The sequence below is a fragment of the Aethalodelphis obliquidens genome, unplaced genomic scaffold (assembly GCF_003676395.1).
Source record: "Aethalodelphis obliquidens isolate GAN/ISIS:26980383/991018 unplaced genomic scaffold, ASM367639v1 scaffold2, whole genome shotgun sequence".
NCBI classification, from domain to species: Eukaryota; Metazoa; Chordata; class Mammalia; order Artiodactyla; family Delphinidae; genus Aethalodelphis; species Aethalodelphis obliquidens.
The window spans coordinates 32,568,695-32,590,049 of record NW_020837946.1 but is presented as its reverse complement, the minus strand read 5'-3'; the positions used below and the strand labels follow the sequence as shown (position 1 = coordinate 32,590,049).

At 36.0% G+C, this 21,355-nt stretch overlaps 1 protein-coding gene across 4 annotated transcripts in view; it reads left to right on the top strand.

Moving 5' to 3' along the window:
- The first annotated feature begins 102 nt into the window (after positions 1-102).
- The window catches only part of CARF (calcium responsive transcription factor), a 96,318-nt gene continuing 75,065 nt past the window's right edge, over positions 103-21,355 (top strand). For 2 of the 4 annotated variants that reach the window (XM_027123738.1, XM_027123747.1), the window contains exons 1-3: positions 1,502-3,895; positions 16,020-16,131; positions 16,596-16,820. In XM_027123738.1, the coding sequence (XP_026979539.1) occupies positions 16,063-16,131; positions 16,596-16,820 (294 nt within the window). In that variant the 5' untranslated portion in view covers positions 1,502-3,895; positions 16,020-16,062. Of the gene's footprint in view, positions 759-1,501; positions 3,896-16,019; positions 16,132-16,595; positions 16,821-21,355 lie in introns of those variants that run through there. The other 2 variants (XM_027123733.1, XM_027123751.1) reach the window with 2 other exon arrangements.

Below are 21,355 nucleotides of genomic sequence, written 5' to 3'. Positions count from 1 at the left end.
TGTCCGCGCCGACGGACGGGACGCTGCTTCCCAATCCCCCTTTCTTCCTGCTGCCTCCTCCTCCCGTCACCTCCTGACCCGCCCGGTCCCTGAGCAACCGCCGGCCCCCGCCCCTTGCCGCTGACGGGCTTTGGTGGCGCCTTTCGCGCCCCGCCTCGGGCTGTATTCGGGGCCCCTCCTGACGAGGCCTACCGTTCCCCGCCCGGACGGGGTCCGTGGGCCCCGAGCCGGCAGGCTGGAGAAGGTGGAGGTTAGGTGTCTTAAGGAGGGCTGCTGAGCACAAGGGCGCACCACCACGGAGGAGGACTCGGACCCCCTGGCCGGGAGCGCCCGCTGTGTGGTCCTATGTGCCGCCCCGCATTTTAGGGTTCCTTTTTTCTCTTTATGAGCCCCTTTATACCTTCCTTTTAGAAGGGGAAAGGCGTCCTCCCACACCTTCTCCCAACGCTTTTTGACTTTTTTTTTTTTTCGTCTTGAAGTTACCCAAAGGCCTATGTCTTATTCTCAAAAGGTCCCGAGAATAATTCTAATGGAATTTAGTTGTTTTTCTGAGGGAGGATGGTTGGAGAGATACTACTCAGCTCTCCTAGTTGCTTTTTAAGGCGTTCGCCAGAAATCTTTCAAGAGGGGGACTTCTTAAAGAGACGGCAGTTTAGAGTAAGGCAGAACTGGATTGCAGAATTTGGGGCAAAGCGGTCTGTGTGCAGGTGAAGATAGCTAAAGCTTTCCTTTGTTACGTTGCTTCAAGATGTACAACAGTTAAGTAGACATATGATATTTAAGTCAACCATAGATTATGAGAAGGGATTTAAACAATTGTAAACGTAAAATAATCTGTTAATAGTGCGCAGTGACAATGAAACTAAGACTATTTTCAATTTATTCACCTTCTTAGAATGCAGGCCGTGGAACCCGAATGCCTGGGTTCGAATCCTGCCTCAGCTGCTTATTTATTAGCCTCTCTGTGCCACACCTTGGTCAACTGTGAGATTAAGTGCCACATAGTAGATGTTAACTGTTTTTACCATCGTTATCCTTTAGATGTCAGTTTAACTGGGAGCTATGGCAACATGAACAAGTAAGAAAGACTAGCTTAATGGTTAGAGGAGTAAAAAGAGAAAACGTCTGTGCTGAGGGCCTAGGAAAGGATTGGGCTTGCAAATAGAAGCCATGGTTATTTAACCATGTGATTCATTGTAATTGTGAGAATTGTATGCATAAGTTAGACCACCTGAAGTTTGAAACACTTTTTTTTTTCTCTTTCTTAATTGAAGTCTTGTTATTTAATCCATATATTTTGAATCTGGTAGAAGTAAAAAGAAATTTGACAGTTTCAAACATCCTTTGCTTTTAATCATAAGTAACTTTTGAGTTACAGCAGTAAAATTGTCTGAATTAAAATTCATAGAACCTGAAATAAAACTTCTAATAGGTTCAACAGGTAATTTTTAATTGTTAATATATCATTGGTTAAAATATATTTTTAAATGTGTAATCAGTAGATTAATTCATTTTTAACTATCATTAATTTGAAATTTATCAAAATAAGAAAATACTGTACCTGATATTCAATACAGGTTGATCCTAATTCGAATGGAAAAATTTTCTATGATCAGTAAGATACAGAACTTAAATATGTGCTTAATAAGATAAAACTTCAATTTACAAAGCAGAAATGTTGAATTCACTAAAATACTCTTCATTTGACTGAGACCTTTAGTTAAGGGAAAATTAGTTAACAAGCATTCCAAGATACCTGAACACCTAGTATGATGGCTTTGGTGTTTTTTCAACAGTGGCTTATGTGTTGTATTTCGTGTTCCCTCTATGTAATACCTAAGAGTAATTAGTATTTTTACTCTGAGTGTTTTTCTTAACTTTGCTTAGAATATTAACTTCAAGCTTTTGGTTCTAGTGATTTCCTACATGATTCATTTACTAGGTTTCTTACGAAGACGCATTATCTGGAGAACTACAGCTTGGAAAATGTTTCTCTTTATTGTAGGTTTTTTTTTTCTGTATGTAATGGCATGGTGTAGTATGATATAAAGACAGTGTGTGGGCTTTGGAGTCCTAATTGGTTTTGGTGATTTTTTCCTACTTAGTTTTGAATCTGAGCTCTAATGTTCTGTGATCTTAACCAAGTTACTAGACAGCTTTGGTTTTCTTATCTATAAATAGATAATAAGCTCTACCTTAGAGTCATTGTGAGGATTAAATGAAATAATTTGTAAATCCCTCAAAGAGCAAAGAGGTAAAAAGAGGTATGTATGTACAGGGTAAGAAATGGGTAGAAACCAAGATTGCAGGGAAGTTTATAGAGAGGGCAAACCTTAGATAAAGGAAAAGAGACATTGTGAACACTAGCTTAAAATTTTTTTCACTGAAAAATGAAAAGTTGAAATAGATTGTTTATATATATTTGCATACATTTAACATTTTGATGTTGATTTAACTAACACAATACAACTTGCAAAACCCATCTTTTAAGAAATAAATTACTCTATAAAATATTTGTGAATTAGGAGTCTTCATTTAATTTTTGACACCACTGATTCATAGCAATTTTGTATACATCATAGAAGGAACATTGTGTTGTTTACCTACCCTAAAAGATGAGGGAAATTTTATTTTCTAAAGTACTTTTGAGCAGTATTTTTTAATGTAGTTAATAAGGTCAGACACTGATTTTAAATATAAGATTTCAATATCCTTTAAATCTTGAGACATTAACCAAAGTGCCTAGAATTAAGAGAAACTCTAAACTTCAAGTGGCTTCATCCTTCAGTTAGCCTGTTTGGGGATTTACTCTTAGATTATTGGTTTTAACAGATTAATTTTACCACACAAAAGTCTATCGGGAAAACTAAAAAAAGAAAAAATCAAATATTAAGACAGTTTTTAAGAAATTACAGCTGAGAATTACCTTTAATGTTTTGAACAAATAGATTTGCTGTTGAACAAAATCAAAAAACAGCAGTAGCCCCAACTTGTTCTACAGAGATTTGAGTAACTACAGCCTGACTAGTGTGTTCCCCTCTGCCATGTGTTCAATATGTATAAACAATAAAAGCCCTTTTTTGCTATAAATTAAAACATTGAACTTCTAATTCTTCCTAATCTTTGCTTTAGGTATAAGGTAAAATTCACTTTTTAAAATGTGATGTGAAACATTCTAGAAAGCAGTTTGCCAGCAAAATTTAATGGCCTTAGTATGTTTTCTGAACTCCAATTATTACTAACCCTCTGGGTTATATATTTAATGCTTTCTCTTTTCTTTCTGTTCTCTTTATCCAATCCCAATACTACTTAAGAAATAAGCTTATCAATTTAATTCTAGGATTTTATAGGGGATGGGATATGAGGAGGGAAGCCCTTATTTTCAAGCTTCTGTGGCTCCAAAATATGTTCAGTTAGTAAATATTTTCATTGTGGAGAAAAATGCAATTTACTGTGGACGTTTTTGTTTCTGTAGTAGTTACAGAATGGGAGAGTTGAAACAAGGCCTTAGTCCAAATCCCCAACACCGGTTAAGTCACCAACCCCTGGACACATGCAGTCTTCCATAAAGACAGTCCTAGTCTTTACTTCACTTTAACCGAGTCAATTGCTGGGTAAACTATACCAGGCTGGTAATGGCTATTTTATAGTAAAACCTGCAGAACAAAATCTAGTAGCTTGCTTTATGTGTTGGAAAATAAATATACATTGAATACCTTCTCATTACAGAAAAAATGCTGCTGTGAAGACATAGTTATAGCTTTCACATAACTGAAGCCCCAACCATCATGATTTAGTGCCCCCCAAAGGAAGAACTTCAGTGGAAAAGAGAGGGCATTTCTGGGGATAGTAGAATGCTTGAGACCTGAATTTAAACTCAAGCTCCTTCATGAAGGTAATAATTTTATTTTTAACTGATAGAAAGTAACGGCTCTATAAAAGTTAACTATTGTCTATTACATATTAATGAAAAAGTCAAGTTACACTTTATATATAGGTACTTTGTTCCGTTTATGGTTACCAGTTGGAAAAGAACATTTTATACCTAGTTATTTAATCTTAATATCTACATTCTTTGGAACTTTACTTTGACATAGTTAATTGAAAGTTAGGGATAATAATTTATAGCATGCGCTGACATTGAGGTTAGGTGGGAAAACTGGGTATTTTAAGTCACCCTACAGTTGTCAGGATTGAGGAGTGTAATGCAAATTGATGGAAGACTTAGGGGAGGAAGGAGTAATACTTTTCACTTCATTCAAATTATTTTTTGAAAAGGATGTCTGTAACTTAAAAATGTACTTTTAATCTCCAGTTCAACAATGAGTTAGGTCAACAGATATTGAAACCCACCTTTCCATATAATAAACACTAAAACCTTGTTTAACACATAGTATAGAGGTACTGCATACTGAAAGGAAAATTTTGAGTTTTGAATTTCCAGAAGATAGTAGGAAAGAAGTTCTCTTTCTTCCATTTGCAGATTCCCAGTCTGGGCAAAGTTCTGAAGTAAGTGGTTTATATTTGGCAAGCTTCCTGTGTTATCCCACCCCTTCACTAGTGAACTTCCCCAGGGCATTCATCCTGCCTTCCCTGTTCACTGCAGCATCTACCTCAGGTCTGCAGAATCCCTTTTAGGTGCTCTGAGCCTCAAATGCACCTATTAGAATGGATAGAGGTTGCATTCTAAGTTAAACTTTTCGGGGTAACTGTTTTTAACTCATCTTAAAGGAAGAAAGCTATATTTATATAAATTTACACAAATTTGATAATGACTGATAATCTCTCCAGAATTTTTTCTTTTTAAGAAAAAATGCTTGATAACTCCAATGAAAATTTCATTGATGAAATTTCAGATAGGGTAAGAGAAAGTAAATAAAACGAAAAAAAATTTAGATCAGTAGGGATAATTTGTAATGGAATCAGGGCACCTACCAGGAAACTGAGAGTAAGTTTTTAGAATTTTTTTCCCCTAAGCCATTTTCACTTTTTACCTTTCTGTCCCGAGATCCATTTTTGGATCTGTTTACAGAATATTTTCTCAGGGGCTGTAATTCCTGCATAGTTAGAATGCTAGTTTTTTCGGGAGGTCAGAGATCTTTAGATTGCTTGCAGGAGGGCTTTTGTGTGTTAGGTACTGCCTATAATTAAATTTCAACCAGGAAAAGTTGAGAACAAAAATGAACAAAGAATTTCTTTTAGCATCTTTAATTTGTTAACCTACCAAAAAAAATATATTAAAGCCATGACTAATGAAGGAGGGAGGTTTGTCTGTTACCTTGAAAGAGTTCCCATTGTAATGATAAAGAGTGGGCTTTGGGATCAATGCATGTAGGTTTGAGTTCTTGCTCAGCCACCTAGTATATTTGTAATCTTTGGCTTTACTTAACTGCTTAAATCTTATTTCCTTATGTGTAAATTGGAGCAAGTAACTGAATCACAGGGTTGTTGAAAGGATTAAATAAAATGATATGTATAAAACACTGAGCCTAGTGCTTTACTATGGTAAGTGCTCAATAAATGAAAACCTTATAACCTTTACTGGTGAGCCTCAGTTTCCTTTTCTGTAAAATGTTGTTAATGGGTCCTATATCACAGAATAGCAGAGTGATTGTTAATAATTCTGGCTAATAATTATTAAGTATAATAAGCATTCAATAAACATTAAATTATTTTGTAGCTATGATAATTAAATTCATAGTCATGTATTCTATCATAATAGTGCTTATATTTAAAAATCAAAATAAAGTCTCAAAAATATTTCTAATCTTAATGTGATCATGTTTAGACAGTGAATATTTCAGTGTATTTAATACACTTTAAAAAATTAAGTTGCATTCTTTTTTTTTTTAATTTTATTTATTCATTTTTGGCTGTGTTGGGTCTTCATTGCTACACAAGGGCTTTTCTCTAGTTGCGGCGAGCGGGGACTACTCTTCGTTGCAGTGCGTGGGCTTCTTATTGCGGTGGCTTCTCTTGTTGCAGAGCACAGGCTCTAGGCACATGGGCTTCAGTAGTTGCGGCACATGGGCTCAGTAGTTGTGGCTCACGGGCTCTAGAGCACAGGCTCAGTAGGTGTGGCACACGGGCTTAGTTGCTCCGTGGCATGTGGGATCTTCCCTGACCAGGGCTCGAACCCATATCCCCTGCATTGGCAGGCAGATTCTTAACCACTGTGCCACCAGGGAAGCCCTAAGTTGCATTCTTGACAGCAATTATTTCAGTTTTAATAAGTCTCTCAGTAGGACTTTATTTTCAATTGGATCTAACTCTGTAAAAGTTTTCTTCTTGAATAGAGTTCTTTTATTTTTATACTCAGTGTACATTAGAGGTCAGTCAATAAATGATAGTTAAATGAATTTTAAAAGTCATCAAGATAATCAGCTATTAGAAACATAAAATCTAAGAACTGAATGGGATCTTTAAAAAACTAGGAATTGAAGTTCAGGGAAGTTAACATTGTTTTTTTTCATCAAATCTAGACTGACCCTGTGTTCTTTTTCTACTACATTCATCAGATGTGTGAATTTTTAAACTAAACAGTAATATTGAAATAGAACTTGTTAGTCATCTGAAAGTAAAATTTTTTGCAATTTTTCAAAGACAGTATAGAAAAGTATATTTAGGAGCTTTATACTAAGCCCAGGTAAGTTTTTATTACATCAATGAGATGACTGATATTTAACAGATTTTTGTCCTTAGGAACCAAGTAATTTATTTATAGATAGGTGAATTTTTTATCTTAGTTTGCATAATTATAAGTAGCAGAAATAATTTATTGAGTATTGACCCTGTACTAGGAACTGCACCAAGCTCTTTGCACACATTATTTTGTTTAATATAACGACCCTCTGAGGGAGATGCAGTATAATTGCCAATTTGCACATGAGAAAAACTAAAGCTCAGAGTAGTTAACTAATTTGACAAGTAAGTATGAAGCTGAAATTCAAACCCAGAGCATATGACTACAGAACACTGTCTTCAGCTATTTTATACATTTTTACTGACAAAACCCTCTCAGTTTTTGTTTTAAAAGTTGATGAAAAAATAATATATTTCTTGTCCACCCTAACTCCAACATTGTTCAGAGTATGGTAACTTAACCTAAAATTTCAAGATAATTTTGGAGTTCATATACTATGATTTGTTACTGGCTTCAGTTTACAGACACTCTGTTTGCTCCTTTTTTTTTTTTTTTAACAGACTATCTTTTTCTGAAAGTTTTAGATTTATAGAAAAATTGAGCAGGTAATATAAAGATTTCTTCCTTCCTTTCTTCCATATTCCTTCCGCTACCTTCTCTCCCCTCCATCCTAGCATGCAGTTTTCTCTACTATTAACATTTTGTATTAGTGTGGTCCATTTTCTAAAAGTTAATGAACCAATACTGATACATTATTATGAACAGAAGTCCATAGTTTACACTAAGATTCACTCTTTGTGTTGTACAGGTTTATGGATTAATGTCATGTATTCATCATAACAGTATCATAAAGTATTATCTCATCACCATAAAAATCTCTTGCGCTTTACCTATATGAATTCCCACATCCCCAACCTCTGGCAACTACTGATCTTGATATTGTGTCTATAGTTTTGCCTTTCCAAGAATGTCATATATTTGGAATCATATAGTATGTAGCTTCTTTCACTTATCAGTATGCATTTAAGGTTTCTTCTTGTCTTTTTGTGCCTTCATAGCCTGTTTCTTTTTGTTTTTGGCTGCCCCTCACGGCTTGTGGGATCTTAGCCCCCTGACCAGGGTTCAAACCCAGGCCCACAGCAGTGTAAGCACTGAGTCCTAACCACTGGACCACCAGGGAATTCCCAAGCCTGTTTCTTTTTAATCACTGAATAATAATTCATTGTATGGATATACCACAGTTGTTTTACCCATTCACTCATTGAAGGACATGTTGGTTGCTTTCAAGTTTTGGCAATCGTGAATAAAGCTGCTATAACTATCCATGCACGTTTTTGTGGAACATAAATTTGCAACTCATTTGGGTAAATACGTAGTAGTACAATTGCTGGATTGTATGGTATGCCTATGGTTAACTTTGTAAGAGACTGTCAAACTGTCTTCCAGAGTGGCTGTATGTACGGTTTTGTATCCCAAGCATCAATCAATGAGAGTTCCTGTTGTTCCACATATTTGGCAACATCTAATAGAGGGTTTTTTAAAAATATTATCCATTCTAATAGGTGTGTTATGATATCTCAGTGATGATTTAATTTGCAGTTTCCTTATGACATACAATGTTGAGCATCTTTTCATATGTGTAATTGCCATCTGTATATCTTCTTTGCTGCAGTGTATCTTCAGGTCTTTTGACCACTTTTTTTTTGTTTTTGTTTTTGCTGTACGTGGACCTCTCACTGTTGTGGCCTCTCCCGTTGCAGAGCACAGGCTCGGACACGCAGGCTCAGTGGCCATGCCTCACGGGCCTAGCCACTCCGCGGCATGTAGGATCTTCCTGGACCGGGGCACGAACCCATGTCCCCTGCATCGGCAGGCGGACTCTCAACCACGGCGCCACCAGGGAAGCCCTGACCACTTTTTAAATTAGGTTTTTTTCTTATTGTTGAGTTTTATGAGTTCTTTGCATATTTTGGATACAAATCCTTCATCAGATACATGTTTTGCAAATATTTTCTCCGAGTTTGTGGCTTTTCTTCCCATACTTTTGATACTGTCTTTTGCAGAGCAGAAGTTTTTAATTTTAATGAAGTCTTGCTTATTAATAATCTCTTTCATGGATCATGCCTTTTGTATATTATACTTAAAACATCATTACTATACTCATGGTCCTCTAGGTTTTCTCCTATGTTGTCTTCTAGGAGTTTTATAGTTTTGCATCTTACATTTATGTCTATGATGCATTTTGAGTTAATTTTTTTGAAGAACATAAGGTCTGTATCTAGGTTCACTTTTTTTTTTTTGGGTGGGCATGTGGATGTCCCTTTATTCAGCACCATTTGTTAAAAAGACTATCCTCTAGTGAGGTGGATGGACCTAGAGTCTGTCATACAGAGTGAAGTAAGTCAGAAAGAGAAAAACAAATACCATATGCTAACACATATATATGGAATCAAAAAAAAAAAAAGGTTCTGCTGAACCTAGTGGCAGGACAGGAATAAAGATGCAGGCGTAGAGAATGGACTTGAGGACACAGAGGGGGAAGGGTAAACTGACACGAAGTGAGAGAGTGGCATTGACATATATACACTACCAAATGTAAAATAGATGGCTAGTGGGAAGCAGCCGCATAGCACAGGGAGATCAGCTCATGCTTTGTGACCACCTAGAGGGGTGGGATAAGGAGGGTGGGAGGGAGATGCAAGAGGGAAGGGATATGGGGATATATGTATATGTATAGCTGATTCACTTTGTTACACAGAAGCAACTAACACAACAATGTAAAGCAATTATACTCCAATAAAGATGTTAAAAAAAAGAAGACTATCCTCTATGGGATATATGGGCACATATGCTTTATTTATTTATTTTTAAATAGGATTTTTAAAATATTTATTTATTTATTTTTGGCTGCATTGGGTCTTCATTGCTGCGCGTGGGCTTTTCTCTAGTTGCGTCGAGTGGGGGCTACTCTTCATTGCGGTGTGCGGGCTTCTCATTGTGGTGGCTTCTCTTGTTGTGGAGCACAGGCTCTAGGTGCGCGGGCTTTGGTAGTTGTGGCTCGCAGGCTCTAGAGTGCAGGCTCAGTAGTTGTGGCGCACGGGCTTAGTTGCTCTGCAGCATGTCGAATCTTCCTGGACCACGGCTCGAACCCGTGTCCCCTGCATTGGCAGGCGGATTCTTAACCACTGTGCCACCAGGGAAGTCCGGCACATATGCTTTAATTTCTCTTGTGTAAATACATAAATTGGAATGGCTGGATCATAATTAGGTTCACGTTTAACTTTTTAGAAAACTGCCAAAGTGATTCTCAAAAGAGAATATACTGTTTACATTACCACCAGGAATACATGAGAGTTCCAGTTGCTCCATATCTTCATAAACATTTGATATAATCAATCTTCTAAATTGTAAATATTCTAATAGGTATATAGATGTATATAATTGTGGTTTTAATTTTCATTTCCCTAATGGCTAATGCTGTTTAGCATATTTTCATTGTTTATTTGCTAGCTGCATATCTTTTTTTCTTTCTTTTTTTGGCTGTGCTACGTGGCTTGCAAAATCTTAATTCCCCTATCAAGTTCCAAAAAACGTTTATCACCCCAAAATAAAACCTTGTACCCAGTTGGCAGTAGCTCCCTCTTCTCCCCTCCCCCAAGCCTTGGCATCCACCAGTCTACTTTCTGTCTGTATTTTACCCATTTTGGATATGTTTTATAAATGGAACCATACAATATGTGACCATTTGTGTCCAGCTTCTATCACTTAGCATAACTTTTTTGAGGTATATATCAGTACTTCAGTCCTTTTTATGGTGAAATACTATTCCATTTTATGGATATACCACATTTTATTTATCTATTCATCAGCTGATGAACATGATGAACATTATGGTTGTTCCAGTTTTGGCTATTATGAGTAGTGTTTCTATGAACATTTGTATACAAGTTTATGTTTGAACACCTGTTTTCAGGTGTTTTTATCTGTTTTTTTAAACTTTATTTTTGTAAATTAATTTTTATTGGAGTATAGTTGCTTTACAATGTTGTGTTAGTTTCCACTGTACAGCAAAATGAATCAGCCATACATATATGTATATCCCCTCCCTTTTGGACTTCGTTCCCACTCAGGTCACCACAGTGCATTAAGTAGAGTTCCCTGTGTTATACAGGATGTTCTCATTAGTTACTATTTTATATTTAGTATCAATTGTGTATATGTGTCAATCTCAATCTTCCAGTTCCTTCCACCACCACCCCTTCCCCCTTGGTATCCATACATTTGTTCTCTACATCTCAATTCTTCTGAGTATATACCTACAGTGGAATTGTTTTCATTTGGTAATTCTATGTTTAAATTCTTAAGGAACTGCCAAATTGTTCACAGCACCTGCACCATTTTACTTACCCATCAGCAATGCACAAGGATTCCAGTTTCCCCACATTCTCACCAACCTTTATTTTCTCTTTATTTTGTAAAGAAAATCCTTTACAGTGGATATGAACTAGTATCTCATTGTTGGTTTGATTTGCATTTTCCTAATGACTAATGAACTTGAGCATCTTTAATATGATTGTTGACTATTTGTGTGTTTTCTTTGGAGAAATGTCTATTCAACCCCTTTGCCCATTTTTTAGTAGGTGTGTTTGGGTTATCTTTAATTTAATTTAATTTAATTTATTTTTTGGCTGCGTTGGGTCTTCGTTGCTGCGCACGGGCTTTCTCTGGTTGCGGCGTGTATGGTCTTCTCATTGTAGTGATTTTTGAAATCTTCTCATTGCGGTGGCCTCTTCTTGAGGAACACAGGCTCTAGGCGCGTGGGCTTCAGTAGTTGTGCCATGCGGGCTTAGTAGTTATGGCTTGCGGGCTCTAGAGCGCAGCCTCAGTAGTTGTGGTGCACAGGCTTAGTTGCTCTGTGGCATGTGGGATATTCCCGGACCAGGGATCAAACCCCTGTCCCCTGTGTTGGCAGGCGGATTCTTAACCACTGTGCCACCAAGGAAGTCCCTGGGGTTGTCTTTTTTCTGTTGGGTCGTAAGAGACGTTTGTATATTCTAGACCCTTATCAGATATTTGATTTGCAAATATTTTCTCCCATCTGTGGCTTGTCTTTTTACTCATGTCATGGTATCCTTTGTGCAAAAAGCTTTTATCTTGCTAATGTCCAATTTATCTATTTTTTTCTTTTGACATTTATCCTTCTGGTGTCATATCTAAATCCAAGGTCATTAAGCTTTTATTCTTTTGTTTTCCTCTAAAAATTATATGGTTTTAGCTCTTATTAGGTCTCTGATCCCTTTTTGTTCATTTTTGGTATACAGTTGACCCTTAAACAACATGGATTTGAACTGTGTGGGTCCGTTTATACTTGGACTTTTTTCAGTAAATACATAGTATAGTACTGTACAATCCACAGTTGGTTAAATTCACAGATGCAGAACTGCAGATATGGAGGGCCAACTGTAAAGTTGTACATGAATTTTCCACTGTGCAGAGAGTTGGTGCCATTAACTCCTGTGTTGTTCAAGGGTCAACCATATATTATGAGGTAGGGGTGCATTTTAATTGTGTTGTATGCGGCTATTCAATTGTCCCTGCACCATTTGTTGAAGAGACTTCATTCCCCATCGAATGCTTTTGGAACCCTTGTTGAAAATAATTTGGTCAGAGATGTATGAGTTTATTTCTGGACTCTCAATTCTATTTTGTTGATCTACATGTCTATCCTTATGTCAGTACCACATTCTTTCGTAAACCTTAGCTTTGTAGTGATTTTTGAAATTGTGAAGAACGAGCTGCTTTCCCTGCATCCTATAAGGTTTTTTTTTTTTTTTTTTTTTTTTTTTTTTGCGGTACGCGGGCCTCTCTCTGTTGTGGCCTCTCCCGTTGTGGAGCACAGGCTCCGGAAGCCCAGGCTCAGCGGCCATGGCTCACGGGCCCAACCGCTCCGTGGCATGTGCGATCTTCGCGGAACGGGGCACGAACCCCTGTCCCCTGCATCGGCAGGCGGACTCTCAACCACTGTGCCACCAGGGAAGCCCCATCTTATAAGTTTTGATGTATTGTGTTTATCTGTCATCACCCCCTTGAGTTAATTATTTTATTTAGTTCTCCAGTATTTTATTTCTATCATTAAAACACAGATACACAAAATTGTAATAGTATTATTTATACAGACAGTGTTTATTTAGGTTTTTCTTAGAGTTATTAATTTATTTGCTTACCATTTTTCTAGCATTTCAGGACTGCCTTCTGGTATCATTTTTATTTTCTACTTCTTTAGGAATTGCTTTTGTGTAAGATCTGTTCATTATAAACTCAGTTTTTTAATCTTAAAAATGTCTTTCATCCTCTTGTGAAAAAGTAGCTTTGAGCATATACAATTATATACTGAAAGTTAGTTTTTTATTATTCTTGTGACTTCTATGGCCATTGTTGCTATTGAATAGTCTGATGTATATCTAATGTTAATACTCTGTAGGTGATCGTATCTCTCTGGCTGCATTTTAGATTTTTTCTGTTTTTCTTTAGAATTTTGTACTTTGCTACATTTGGTATGGATTTCTTTTGATTTATCTTGGTACATTTTGTGCTTCCTTTTTCTGTAGATTCATGTCTTCAGTTTTGAAAAATGGTCAGCCATTATCTCGTCACATATTGTCTCTCGTCCATTTTTTCTTTTTATTCTTCTGAGACTCCAATTATAGGTATGCTATACTTTCTTCTTCTATTTTCCTAGTTTGAAGTGTGTTCTTTGTATTTTTTAATATTCTGTTTTACTTATGATGCATTCTGGGTAATTTTTATTTATTTATTTATTTATTTATTTTGCGGTACGCGGCCCTCTCACTGTTGTGACCTCTCCCATTGCGGAGCACAGGCTCCGGACTCACGGGCTCAGCGGCCATGGCTTATGGGCCTAGCTGCTCTGCGGCATATGGGATCTTCCCGGATGGGGGCACAAACCCGTGTCCCCTGCATCGGCAGGTGGACTCTCAACCAATGCGCCACCAGGGAATCCCTGGGTAACTTTTAAAGCCTGTCTTCTAATTTAGTAATTCTTTCTTCTGCCTCTAACTTTCTACTTAATTTATCCATTGACTTTTTAATTTCAGTAATTACATTTTTCATTGCTGAAAGTTCTGTTTGGTTCTCTTTCAAATGAAACTTTTGATAGTCTCTTGTTGCTTCCTTATTCCTATGACTCATTCTTTTATTTCTTTGAATATTAAATAATTGTTTTATATTCAGTATTACATGGTTCCAATATTTGAAGTTTTTAGGGGGATCTAAATCTGCTGACTCCTTCTTATGATGGCTTATTTCTTTGTGTTTTTGGCACTCTTTGATTGTAAGCTTATATTTGATTGATCTTAATGTGAAAGGAAACTAAAGTCTTAACTGTGTTTGTGTTCCTCCAAATAATAACTGCATTTGTTCTCACCAGAAGCCAGGGTACATTATTGGCTTACCAGGATCTTTCAGGTTCTTAGTCTTACCTTGGGAGTTTTAAGTTCTCCTCCCCTACCAGCTGTTTATCCAAGCCCATTTCCCAGGCACAGTGTTTATTAGCAGCACTGCCCTTGAAATTTTCCTCCTTGCTTGTGCTCATCACTTAGGTTTTAGATCACAGCTTTTGCTTTTATTTTGGGGAGTGGGGGGGTGGGCAGAGTGGGAGAGGGCAGGGAGTGGCCTCTCATTTTTGTTACTTCCTATAGTAGCTCCCAGCCACGAAATGTTTTGTTTTACATCAACTTTCTATTTTTTGTTTTCTAGCAAGAGAGCTTTCTACAGTGTCTAATCTGCTGTATTGGCATTAGTGAAACTTCCTTTCTATTTTTTAAACCCCTTCTATAAAATATTAATGTTAAGTAATATATGTATAGTATAAAAAATTCAAAACAGAACAGAAAGTTATAAACTAAAATTGCTCTTACTTTTATAGCCCTAGAGGTAACTACAGGTTTTTGGAATTTTTGTAATACATTAAATTAGAATACAAGGGATAATTTAAAATCTTTAAGGAGAAGCAATTTTAAGATATTTTATAGTTATATATTAAAAATAAGACTGATTTTATAGCATTTTACAATTTATATTTGAGTAGAATTATTTATAATATCTTAAAGATATGAAATAGGAAACCTTGCAGATTTTCTGAAATGGTTAATTTTACAAATATATGTTTGGATGCTATCACAGAAAAATAAGTTTTCATTGTATCCAAGTACATATACTAAATAAGTCTTAAATACAGGTATAAATGTAAATTAGGGTTTAGAGTGATGGAATTATCGTGTATCCCGATTGTGATGACGGTTATCTGTGTTAAAATTCATAGAGCTATACATCAAAAAAAGAGTTCAATTAATGCATGTAAATTTAAAAATAAAATTTTAAAGATTTTTAAAAAATAATTTATGCTGTCTTTCGAAAAATAAAATTATAGGGTTGGGTTCTTAAAAAAGATTTTATGAAGTTTATTTTATATTATAAATTTTTCAGTGGTGTTCTTCAGCAGTTTCATTTTGACTTTACTCCAATTTTGAGTCATAAAACATCATTCTTTTTAGATCATACAGAATCCATTAGTCACTATACTATACTAGGCCAGGGTTTCTGAACCTCAGCACCATTGACATCTTTATGTGGAGGCTGTCCTGTACGTTGCAAGGTGTTTAGCAGTTCCCCTAACTTCTGCTCATTAGATACCAGTAGCACCCCCTCCAGTTGTGACAACCAAAAAAGTTTCTAGACATTGCCCAGTATCCCCAGGCGACTAGGGGGTGTTGGGGGTATGTGTGGGGGCAAAATCACCACCAGTGGAAAACGACTGTACTAGGCCTAAGTGGCTCAACCTTTTTAGAATACATATTTCTTCATTTTCAAAGCTTGTCATGCTAATATTAAGTGGTATAATTGTATGTTATGGTAAGAGTTGTATGTATATAATCTCCTCCTGTACCAAGAGATCTCTTTTAAAATTATCTAATGCTATGATAGGGCACACCTCATAAAATTAAAAGCTTTTATTTAGATTACATCTTTGTAAAATGAGAATTTTAGAAGAATTTGAAAGGGTGTAACAACAGTACCTGTCACATAGCAGCAACCTTAATAAACCAGTACATGAGTGCAATTAAGGATAGGGTGAGGAAACTACATAACACTAATTTTTTGCTCTGTCTTGAATTTATTCTGGTGCCTTTGCAAATTATTTAACAAGAATGTTCGTTTTATTGATCTTATAGGGTGTAAATGATTTAACCTAAATTGTATAGGGTAACACAGTAGGGGAGATGAGAAATTTATTTAAGACAAACATTCTATTAAAATGTTAAGTGCTTTAGTTGATCAGATATTTAAAATCTTTCAGGTATTAAATAATAGAAGAAAATGGAATTGAATATGATACCAGCATGGAACAGTCTGTTGATTCATTAAGAGTCAACCATAATGATTCCGAAGAGTCAAAAACCGATTCTCAGGTATTTGAAGTAGGGATTCAACTGGGAACTTTTTTCCGTTTAAAGGGAAAGCGGCATGCAATTGGATTTTTTATGTTTAAGGAATAGTGTTATATTTAATGTATTCAAGAATTCTAACATTTAATTTTTAATAATTCTATCATTTAATTTTATAATATAGAGCTTTAATGTATTTGTGAAAGTTTATATGTAAAGAAAAATCTGCATATTGAATTATAAATATTTCATCATTTCACATTGTATTCCTTTGGACTATTAGAAATAAAATATAATAAAAATCAACAGTTTCACTTAAGAACTTCTGTCTATATCAGTCTGTGAATTGATAACCCTTGCAAAAAGTAAAGTGAATAATTAACTGAAAAATGAATGTGTCTCCATCTTTTATTAAAAACATTCTATTTTTTAAAAATTGTAACTTATTTTACAAACACTCAAGTGATTTTTTTTTTTCTTTGCAAAAGCATCTAAGCTGTATGGACTCCAGTGAGCCTTCTTTTGGACAAGATGGTTCCCCTAGAGTTTTACCCATTACTACTGCAGTGGATAATTCACTCACATCACAGAATATACCAGGGCCCCTGACTCAGACGCAGACTCTTTCTGCAGAGCAATTCCACCTAGTGGACCAAAATGGGCAACCTATTCAATATGAGCTTCAGTCATTGGGGGATTCTAATGAGCAAATGGTGAGTACGTTTTTAAAATAACCAGTTTTCTGCTATTTGGCAAAATGTATTAGTTTTACTAGATGACCTTAATTTCTTGACACTATTGCTTTACATTGCTTTGAAAATACTGTTTCCATGACATTCATTTTTAAGTTATATAAGGATTTTAAAAGATTTCCTTTCAGGACTACAGAGTACTTCAAACCAGTAGGTCCCAGCTACTATGTCTAGGCAAACTGGTACTTTGAGATCAGTTGGAAATGTAATATAATCTGTCACCAGTGCTAAAGTCCCAGAGCTTACATATAACTTACATTTATTTTTTGTATATACATTTGACTGAACTCAGTGTTGTTTGCTCTATCAACATCTCAGTTACTGATTTGTGTGCCACATGCTGGTATGCTTTCTTGAAGAAAAAGAAAGCAATGGAAGTACCAGTGGAATAATGGAATTTAGACATACCCTTACTGATCTTTGTAAGTAGATATGTAGGTGTCGTGTGAATAACAATGCATAAAGTTGACAGTGCTGCTTTAAACTGTTAGCCAAAAATATGTACGACCAAGTTCACAGTTGAATAGATGTGGTGATAGATGGTTTTGATTCAAATAAAATTAATGAGAAAAAGTTCTAAATTGCTCTCTGACTAATAATATATTTATATCAGTAATAATATGAAGAATAATGTATCTCTTTGTTTGCCTGTATTTTCCAAATTTTCTACAACAAATTTTAATTCAATAATAAAAATTATTTTTAAAATCATAACTTCAATTATAAATTATACTTAAGTAGGCAAGCATATAACCCAAAATTCTTATTTTTGTTTCTAGTCTAGAGCATTCTAGAGTTAATCTATGTCCTTTTGCTCCCTTATAATTCAGCTAAATTTGGGCATTGAGAGTAATTGGTTGAGAGGTGGCTGACTGTAGACAACTTTTTTGTGTGTATGTTCAGGCTCAACATATTTCTGGGCTTACTTCAGGACTGAAATGCAAAGTTAGGGTAAGCTTCTGTAATCATACTGCATCACCAGCAGAGGTTAATATGCAACAAATAATCTAGATGTGAACCAATACATTTTAATATTTCATGTTCAAAATGAAATACTTCTGTAATTTCCCCTCTTATTTGACATTTATTCTAGTTTCTATCAGAACATTTAGAAAGTCTGTGTGTTCTAATGGAAGGATAAAAGAGTCTAAATGTATGAAGGGTTATCATTTTACACATGGTACCTTTCCTAAAAAGCATGTTAAAGTTGCTTATTTGTCTGGGTCTGAAAAAAGTTCGAGTTCCCATTCTCTTTGTAATTGTATTAAACGTTCTATCTGAAGTGATTATAAAGGTGATTTTACATTGTTTGCGGTAGGAGATGATACAGAGGGTTGCTTGAAGTTGTGAAATAGGAAACATGTGGCATGAGCATGAAAATAAATGTAAGGAACATGGAGTGTTAGAAGCTATCTTCTCCAAAGAACCAAAGATCAGAAGGTGGTGATATTCCGGGAAACTTAGTGGAGATTTTTTGTTTTTATTGTTTATTTTAATAGACTTTAATTTTAAGAGCAGTTTTAGGTTCACAGCAAAATGAGAAGAAAATACAGAGAGTTCCCATATACCCCCAGCCTCCATATATGCATAGTCTTCCCATTATCAAAGTCTCCACCAAGTGGAGCTTTTTGTAAAAAATGACTTTTTTGTTCGTTTGTTTTGAAGTATGATTTTTTTCACATAGAAGCTTTCACGGAACTAGTAAAGATTCTGTAGTGGGTAAATCTGCAGTGGATGAGAGGAGGTTTTGGAGTGAAGCAGGGATGATATTTTTCATTTACTAGAAATATTGTACACAAAGAGCACAGTAAATATAAAACTACTCATTAGCCAAGATTTTCTGGTGATTTTCATGGTCGGCCTCAAAGAAAATGTATTGCAGCAGATGACTCTTCAAAACTATGTTTATTTTCATAGCAAAGATTAAAGATAATTACTTTTTTTGGTAATAGAAAAAGTAGTATTATCATCACCATTGTCAAATTATATGAATTAAAAATAGGTTTTTAGGTAACAGGTGGAATAAGCTAAGGAAACAGAAAATGGAGGAGATGCTTTTCCACTGTGCTTGGGAAACAGTTTCAAAATTAAGGGGATATTCCACAGATCAGTCTTAATTATGAAATTTTCATATGATTGAATAAATTATAACTTTATTATATGTGTTTTATTTGGATTTAAAAATAACCACAGCACTCTTATTTTCTAAGAATGAATGAAAAATTTTCACACATATTTAATCTCATTTACAGGGAGTAAAGAATTAACAACAGTATTATTACTATTGCCTTTTGAAGTCCAGTAGGGTTTTCGTATTGTTTTATTTTTGTCTTTTTTTAGGTTAAGTAACATCATCAGATATTGGGAGACAGTACAAAGTAGTGGTTAAAAGGAGTCAGACTGCTTGGGTTTGAATTTCAGCTCAGGACTATATAGCTCTGAGTTACCTTGAATGAGTTTTGTAAATACTGTGTTGCAATTTCCGCATGTATAAAATGTATATAGTTCGTATACATGTGATGAAGATTAAATAACATAATATTGGGTTGGCCAAAAAGTGCCTTTGGTTTTTAAGTAAAAATAAAAGACACATTTTTCGTTTTCACCAAGAACTTTATTGAACAATGTATTCACCCTTTTGTTCCACTACTTTCTGCCATTTTTCAGGCAACTTCATAATTCCATCTTCCCAAAACTTTTTATCTTTTTGAGCAAAGAACTCTTGCAGGTGCCTTTTACAGTCTTCCAGGGGATTGAAATTTTTTCCATTAAGAGAATTTTTTAAAGATCTAAATAAATGGAAATCCGAAGGTGCAATGTCTGGTGAATATGGTGAATGAATCAGCACTTCCCAGCTAAGCTGTAACAGTTTTTGCCTGGTCATCAAAGAAACATGTGGCCTTGCGTTATCCTGATGGAAGATTATGCATTTTCTGTTGACTAATTCCGGATGCTTTTCGTCGGGTGCTGCTTTCAGTTGGTCTAATTGGGAGCAGTACTTGTTGGAATTAATCATTTGGTTTTCCAGAAGGAGCTCATAATAGAGGACTCCCTTCCAATCCCACCATATACACAACCTCACCTTCTTTGGATGAAGACCGGCCTTTGGTGTAGGTTCATTTCGCTTGCCCCACAATCTCTTCTGTTCCACATTATTGTACAGTATCCACTTTTCATTGCCGGTCACAATTTGTTTTAAAAATGGAACGTTTTCATTACGTTTAAGTAGAGAATCGCATGCGGGAATACGGTCAAGAAGGGTTTTTTTGCTTAATTTATGTGGAACCCAAACATCAAAGCGATTCACATAACCAAGCTGGCGCAAATGATTTTCAGCGCTTGATTTGGATATTATGAGTATGTCGGCTATCTCCTGTGTGGTATAACGTTGATTATTCTCAATGTCTCGATTTGATCGCTATCAACTTCAACTGGCCTACCTGACCGTGGAGCATCATCCAGCGAGAAATCTCCAGCACGAAACTTCGCAAACCACTTTTTTTTTTTTTTTTTTTTTGCGGTACACGGGCCTCTCACTATTGGGGCCTCTCCCGTCGCGGAGCACAGGCTCCGGCTCATGGGCCCAGCCGCTCCGCGGCACGTGGGATCTTCCCAGACCGGGGCACAAACCCGTGTCCCCTGCATCGGCAGGCGGACTCTCAACCACTGCGCCACCAGGGAAGCTCGCAAACCACTTTTGACACATTCAGTCAGACACAGCGCCTTCTCCATGCCACTGCACAAATCTTTTTTTGCGTTTCAGTTGCATTTTTACCTTTCTTGAAATAATAAAGTGCATAATATGCCAAAAATGTTGGGTTTTTTTCCTTCCATCTTCAGTATTAAAATGGCTACACAAAAATTCACCAATTTTGGGACTTCCCTGGCAGCACAGCGGTTAAGACTCCGAGATCCCATTGCAGGGGGCCCAGGTTCCATCCCTGGTCAGGGAACTAGATCCTACATGCACGAAGCAACTAAGAGTTCACATTCTGCAACTAAGGAGCCCACTGGCCGCAATTGAGGAGCCCACGTGCTGCAACTAAGGAGCCCACCGGCAGCAACTAGAACCTGGCGCAACCAAAAAAAAAAAAAATTATGATGCCAATAAACATTTATAAAAAAATTCACCAATTTTGATCAGTCTTTTTTTAAATGCACACTGATATGACAGCTGTCACATAAAATCTAACAAAATTGTTTTGAATGAAGTTAAAGTCAACTAAGTGCTACTAGAGCCATCTTACAGAAAAAACCAAACGAACCTTTTGGCCAACCCGATCCATGTAAAGTCCTGCTGCTTAGTATGAACTCCACAAATGAAAAGGAATTATCATCCTCAGAGTTTACAGTTGATTTTCATGCTGAAGTAATAAGAGGTATAAGAGATATGGCAAGATATTTTTATCTCAAGAAACTTGACAAACACTGAGGGAAGGAAAAAATTTCTACTCTTAATTTCTGGGAAATGTTTATGATTATAGTGAAAGCTTTCT